The sequence below is a fragment of the Armigeres subalbatus genome, chromosome 2, assembly GCF_024139115.2.
Source record: "Armigeres subalbatus isolate Guangzhou_Male chromosome 2, GZ_Asu_2, whole genome shotgun sequence".
NCBI classification, from domain to species: Eukaryota; Metazoa; Arthropoda; class Insecta; order Diptera; family Culicidae; genus Armigeres; species Armigeres subalbatus.
The window spans coordinates 38223752-38230318 of NC_085140.1; the positions used below are offsets into that span (position 1 = coordinate 38223752).

A 6567-nucleotide genomic window follows, 5' to 3' on the forward strand; every position below is an offset into this window, starting at 1 on the left:
ATCCCGGTACATGTGATATTAACATTAAATCCAGGGACAAATGTCAACAGTCGTATCAGGAAATGAACTTTGAAGGGAAAAGATTTACTGTTGGCAGCACAGAGGACTCTCGTAATTGGTCTTAACCAACTGACATGATTTTTTATTCGTTGCTAGAAATATGCAAATATTACATATGCACAAAAATATCTCATTATATTATAAATTTTTAAAATTACGAAATAGTAAATTTAGAGTACTTACGCTAGCTGCTCTACCAATAATATTGCGATCAATTCGTGTTACTGGTTTCTATTTACATTTCAAACTGCATCTTCACTTTCATGCCTTCTTTGAATGAAGTTATCGTATTCGTGTGTACAAGGCACTTTCTTTATCGTGGAAATTGCACTGCACTAATTCACTACGCGTAAGGAGATTCGGTTTTGGCACGTCCGAGTTCCCAAATCACTGCCATTCAAATGACGGCGACACGTTGCTGCGGTAATACAATTCGCTGTCGCCGTAGTTGTCACCAGATTATACAAAAAACTTGTTTGTTTCGAGCATAAATTATTCACACCTTTAAAAATTCCGGCAAAACGCACGGCAGACGATTTCTACTCCCGAGATGAAGAGTCCACCAATCTTTCCACACGGCTCTGCTGGTCAGTGATGTAAGTGTTTTTACCGTAAGCTCACTGTTCATTCATTCCCCACACCACCATAACTGGATACGATTGACGTTTCACGTACGCACACTTTCGCAAATTCATTCATCACGCACGATTTCAAGGTTTTGTTTACGTTTTTACGAACAGATTTTTACACACGCTACCGTTCGTTTAGACTCGCTCACGTACACAACTACACTGTGGTACGATAGCGTAACATCGTTTCGACTCTCGCAGCGACATCTCTTTATTGGAGTAAACATCTGCAAGCTGAAAAAGTTTCAAAACGACTGTTACATTAGTGATATGCGCTACATTAGCTATTCAGGTTTTGGTGTCAAAACGAAATTCCGGAATTAAAATATCTACAATCTTCGACGACGAAAACAACTTTTTGCAATTCCTGATCATAATATCTGGTTTACAGTTCGTCTTTGCGTGATAAAACGGCTTACTTTTCCATACCAACGAAATGGGTGCTTTAATGAACATTATGCAACTCAAATGGGTTTCATAATATTCATTATAACACTCATTTTGATGCAAAAACGAAAAACCAACATCAGAACAGTAGTTACATGACTACATTTTGCTGAAATAGCCTCGGTAAGTGATCAAATAGTGTATTATATGCGCCCCGTAATAAATTAAATAGTTTGGTGAACACGACATCAAAAATTTCCAAGTCAAGTACATTTACCGCTTCATGGCTTATCGAACTATGCAATATGGTACAGTAACATGGAAAATGATTGGTTCTCCGCAGCAATATAATTCATTGGCAAGAATGATCAAGTGGAGTAAATTAGACTGTACTATTTTGGTACAGATTTATCGAATGAAAGCCCATTTTTCATCATTGCAAAAAATAGCGTGTGCAACTCGTTACAAAACTCGATTTTTTCAGCACTCGTAGTATTTATCCAACTCGGTAAGCCTCGTTGGATAATAGATAATTTTATAATAGAATAGAAATCAATCGCGTAGCCGTTATAACGTTAAATATATTTTTTGCAATTCCTGATCATAATATCTGGTTTACAGTTCGTCTTTGAGTGATAAAACGGCCTACTTTTCCATACCAACGAAATGGGTGCTTTAATGAACATTATGCAACTCAAATGGGTTGCATAATATTCATTATAACACTCATTTGGGTGCTATAATGAAAAACCAACATCAGAACAGTAGTTACATGACTATATTTTACTGAATTAGCTTTAGTAAGTGCTCAAATAGTGTATTCTATGCGCCCCGTAATAAAATGAATAGTTTGGTGGACATGATATCAAAAATTTCCTAAGGCAAGCACATATATCGCATCACGGCTTATCGAACTATGCAATGTGGCACGGTAACATGGAATCTGATTGTTCTCAGCAGCAACATAATTTTTTGGCAATAATGATCAAGTGGAGTAAATTAGACTGTACAATTTTGGTACAGATTTATCAAATTAAAGTCCATTTTCCGTCATCGCAAAAAATAGCGTGTGCAACTCGTTGCAAAACTCGATTTTTTCAGCACTCGTAGTATTTATCCAACTCGGCAAGCCTCGTTGGATAAACGTACAACTCGTGCTGAAAAAATCATCTTTTTGCAACTTGTTGCACAAACTACTATATTGGTATCAACAATTTTGCATATTCAATTTGCATCATATTAGAATGCCTCGAGTCGAGTTAGTTGAGTCAAGTAAGAGACACTGAAGCTGGCCTCACAGTTGAGGCCGAAATACGTATCTGTATAGATAACAGAACGTAGTGGAATTAAATGGAAAGTACTAAACTCGTCTTAGACAGTTGAAGACATTCCATTGAAAGAGCTTAAATATTTGTTCTAATTAGCACATGTTTACCAGCGTTAACATGATAGCTCCATGGATAGGAATGAAAATTAGTTATTGCGGGCTGAACCTCATTTTGATGTTCAATCGAAAACAAATTTTTGGACATGTATTAAGAATTGATCGGTAGAACTGATGTGTATGTAGAAAGCAAGCTTAATAAATGAATGAATCCAATAGCAGACATCCTCTTAACAAATGCTAATTCCAGTTATCTTTGTAGGGACGAAGATATAAATACACACATCTTTAGAAATCTGCTGAGCGAAGACAACACCATTATTCACTTGTCATAAGACGAGTTTGTACAATCCCATTGGAATTCCACCACTTAATTGTATCTTGACAGATACGTATATCGACCTCAACAGAAAGGCCGTCTTCAGTGGAATTTCAATGGGATTGTACAAACTCGTCTCATGACAAGTGAAGACATTCCACTAAAAAGCTCAAAATAATTTTCTTAATTATTGTTAATTTAGAAGATATTTGAGGGAATGAATAATCAGTCTGACTAGCCCATCATTTGATTTACTGTGCAATTGAACTGCTTCTGGTCAATCAAATAAGCCCAAATCCATGGAATTTCGTTTCGATCCTCAAAATAAAAATCTTTGATAGTATCGCCTACCTTTACGTTACAGCTCCTGCATGGCCAGAATGATGTTCTGCAGGGCCGTTCGTGCATCGGAGGCTGACAACCGATCCAACACTTGCATTGCCGCACGACTATGTTTTCTCATCAGGTGATTCGTCCTTTCTAACCCTGGGCCGGTACAGATGGCCTGGTGCAGGTGGTGATAGTCGATTGCGTCGACTGAAGTACGTCCTTTTTCGATTTCCGCATATATGCTGGGGTCATGCTCCAAGTGGAACAGCACCGGTGCCGACACTAGACTGAATTGCGCACCATGAGGTAAGGTGCTATGGAGAAACGGCTGCAAGTCGATGCATGCCTGCCACGCTAGAGATAGGTGCCGTCCGAATAAGTACCCTTGCTTTTGTAGTTCCTCCGGTTGCCTCGCCAGCATCAGCGTTCCCTGACAGCTTTTTCCTAGCAAGCTGCCTCCGCCTAGCACGTGTCGCAAGGACCATTCCCTTTCGGGATTTCCGAAAACCATTTCCATACTCATTGGTTTTGTATTATCTTCAAGGTCACCGAAACCTAGCTCATCTAAGGAGCAGTCCGGAGATGGATTTCCAGGCACGCTTGATGCCGGCTTAGACGGGAGGGGATTATTTTGCTCATCACGATCGCCGATGAAGTTTGATTCAGCCAAATCTCTGAATGCGGATGAGATAAGCATGTTTAGGTCTTGATTCCTGAAAAAAAAACATATTTATTTGTTTTAACTTATAACAATTCGAATTACAAACATTACCTAAAGGCAGCAATCTGCTGACATGCATTGGCAAGCAGATAGTCCCCACCAAGCAGAGCCATCTTGTTGCCGAAAATCATTTCGCTATCACCGCTCAGATTGTTTCCCGCATTGTCCATCGATTGCAAATTCATCATACCCTGATGGATCAGATGTGAAGTGCGGATCATCTCCGTTACCTCAGCCAGGGCTCGCTGCGCGTGCAGAACACCGGCACTTTTGTCCTGTTCCATTTCCGGAATGGACTCCGCATGGCCGGCCGCTTTGGACACCAGCAGCACGATTAGTCCCCATGCTTGCTGGTTTTTGTCGTTGTGGATTAGCGTTCTGAAATTGAAATATCAATGTTGAATGGTTCATTCCAGTTATCTATCAATTTCACATAATCTGAGGTGAACCAACCCTCTCCCAAATGCCTCTCGGCTGTTCAAACTTGTCTTTTACAATCCACTTCGCACTGTACCGTTCAAAACTGGTTAGATAACGTCGCTCCAGCCTATCCTGCGTAATCTGGCAAAGTGACGTATACGCCATTTCCCAAAAATGGTGTCAGCGACTAGTATTCATCGAGCTCTTTAAAAAAAAATGGAAAACATGTGTGTTGTAATTTGGCGCATACGTCACTTTTTCAGATTACGGCAGTTGTATACGTCATTGTTGGTCCTGTACCGATAGGTATTGGTACAGGACCAACAATGACGTTGTTGGAACTGCTATTCTACGACTTGGAATAGCTAAGTCCTTCCAGAGAGTCCAATTCCGGCATAAACCTACAGTAGCGTGCTTGTCTTTTGATTCTCATAACTTTCGGAGGTTATCCCTCGTTAAATCCCACATACAATTAAAATGCCACACATAGGTTACAAGTTACAATCGGTAACAGTACCAAGACCTCAATTGCCAGATGGACCCAATAAATAAGGAAAAAGAAGAATGTTATCAATAATAGTTTGGTTACCACTGCGCTTCAATCAGTGATTCCATTAGTTTTTTTTTCTTCAGAGATGTACTTTTAATAGCTTTTGCTTAGTTAAATATCTTTCAACTATGGAAATATCGCGGTACATTTACAAAAAAATAACAGGAAACATATCACTCCTGTGCCATAGTACCAACATGAAAGAGGAGGACAGGACAGAAAGTGTGTAAAACGGGCATCGAGCGGCTACCTTCTACCAAAGCTGTGGCAGCACCAACGAGCTGGAAACCAGCTTCATAGTGATGGGTAAGATGCGCCATCGTGTGATTGGGTGGCAGCCAATCAACGCAAGGTTGTGCAAGCTGAGGACTGAAAGCCGTTTCTTCAACTATAGCAACAACGTTCAACAACGTTTAGCATCATCAACGTGCACTGCCCCCACGAAGGGAGACCCGATGACGATGACCCGATGCGGGACGTCAAAATCGTCATCGGTGACATGAACGCACAGGGAGGAAGGGAAGAAATGTATAGACCGGTCATCGGACCGTATATGTAGTCTGCACACCGTATAGAATGACAACGGCCAACGATGCATAAACTTCGCAGCCTCCCGCGGAATGGTAGTCCGCAAAAATATCCACATGGCCACATGGAAATAACCTAACCAAGAAACGGAAAACCAAATCGACCACGTTCTAATCGACGGTTAATTCATCTCCGACATCACAAACGTCTGCACTTACCGCAGTGCGAATATTGAATCCGACCACTACCTCGTTGCAGTATGCCTGCGCTCCAAACTATTAGGGATAATGAAATGGAAAAAGTTGAAAAATTTGAAAATATTTATTCAATATGTCTTCTTTATTGCACAATGTAATAATGCTACACACGCTTAAGTAATAATTTTGTAAATTAATTTTTATCTTATGCACAAATAAACATATTTTACAAAAAAAAGAACACCTGAATGGCGAAGATGGCGGTGTGGTGATGGACCTGGGAGAACGCGCACAGGACATAATTTTACCGGCTCCGGATCTCCAGGAAATCCAGGAGGAGATTGGCCGGCTGAAGAACAACAAAGCCCCTGGGGTTGACCAACTACCAGGAGAGCTATTTAAACACGGTGGTGAGGCACTGGCTAGAGCGCTGCACTGGGTCATTACCAAGGTTTGGGAGGAGGAAGTTTTGCCGCAGGAGTGGGTGGAAGGTGTCGTGTGTCCCATCTACAAAAAGGGCGATAAGCTGGATTGTAGTAACTACCGCGCAATCATATTGCTGAAGGCCGCCCTAGAAGGTACTCTCCCAAATTTTATGCCGCCGACTAGCACCAATTGCAAGGGAGTTCGTGGGGCAGTACCAGGCGGGTTTTTTGGGCGAACGCTCCACCACGGACGGACCAGGTGTTCGTCATTCGCCAAGTACTGCAGAAATGCCGCGAATACAACGTACCCACACATCATCTATTCATCGACTTCAAAGCCGCATATGATACAATCGATCAGGACTAGCTATGGCAGCTAATGCACGAACACGGATTTCCGGATAAACTGACACGGTTGATCAAAGCGACGATGGATCGGGTGATGTGCGTAGTTCCAGTTTCAGGGGCATTCTCGAGTCCCTTCGAAACCGGTGATGGTTTTTCGTGTCTACTATTCAACATCGCTTTGGAAAGGATAATACGAAGATCAGGGATCAGTGGTACAATTCTCAATAAGTCCGTCCAGCTATTTGGCTTCGCCGACGACATAGATATTA

At 41.4% G+C, this 6567-nt stretch overlaps 1 protein-coding gene across 1 annotated transcript in view; it reads right to left on the reverse strand.

Moving 5' to 3' along the window:
• Window positions 1-788: 788 nt before the first annotated feature.
• The window catches only part of LOC134218476 (all trans-polyprenyl-diphosphate synthase PDSS2-like), a 13608-nt gene continuing 7829 nt past the window's right edge, over window positions 789-6567 (reverse strand). The window contains exons 2-4 of the mRNA XM_062697492.1: window positions 3882-4208; window positions 3131-3822; window positions 789-923 (exon numbers count right to left, since the gene is read on the reverse strand). Coding sequence (XP_062553476.1) covers window positions 3138-3822; window positions 3882-4208 — 1012 coding nt within the window. The 3' untranslated portion in view covers window positions 789-923; window positions 3131-3137. The remainder of the gene's footprint in view (window positions 924-3130; window positions 3823-3881; window positions 4209-6567) is intronic.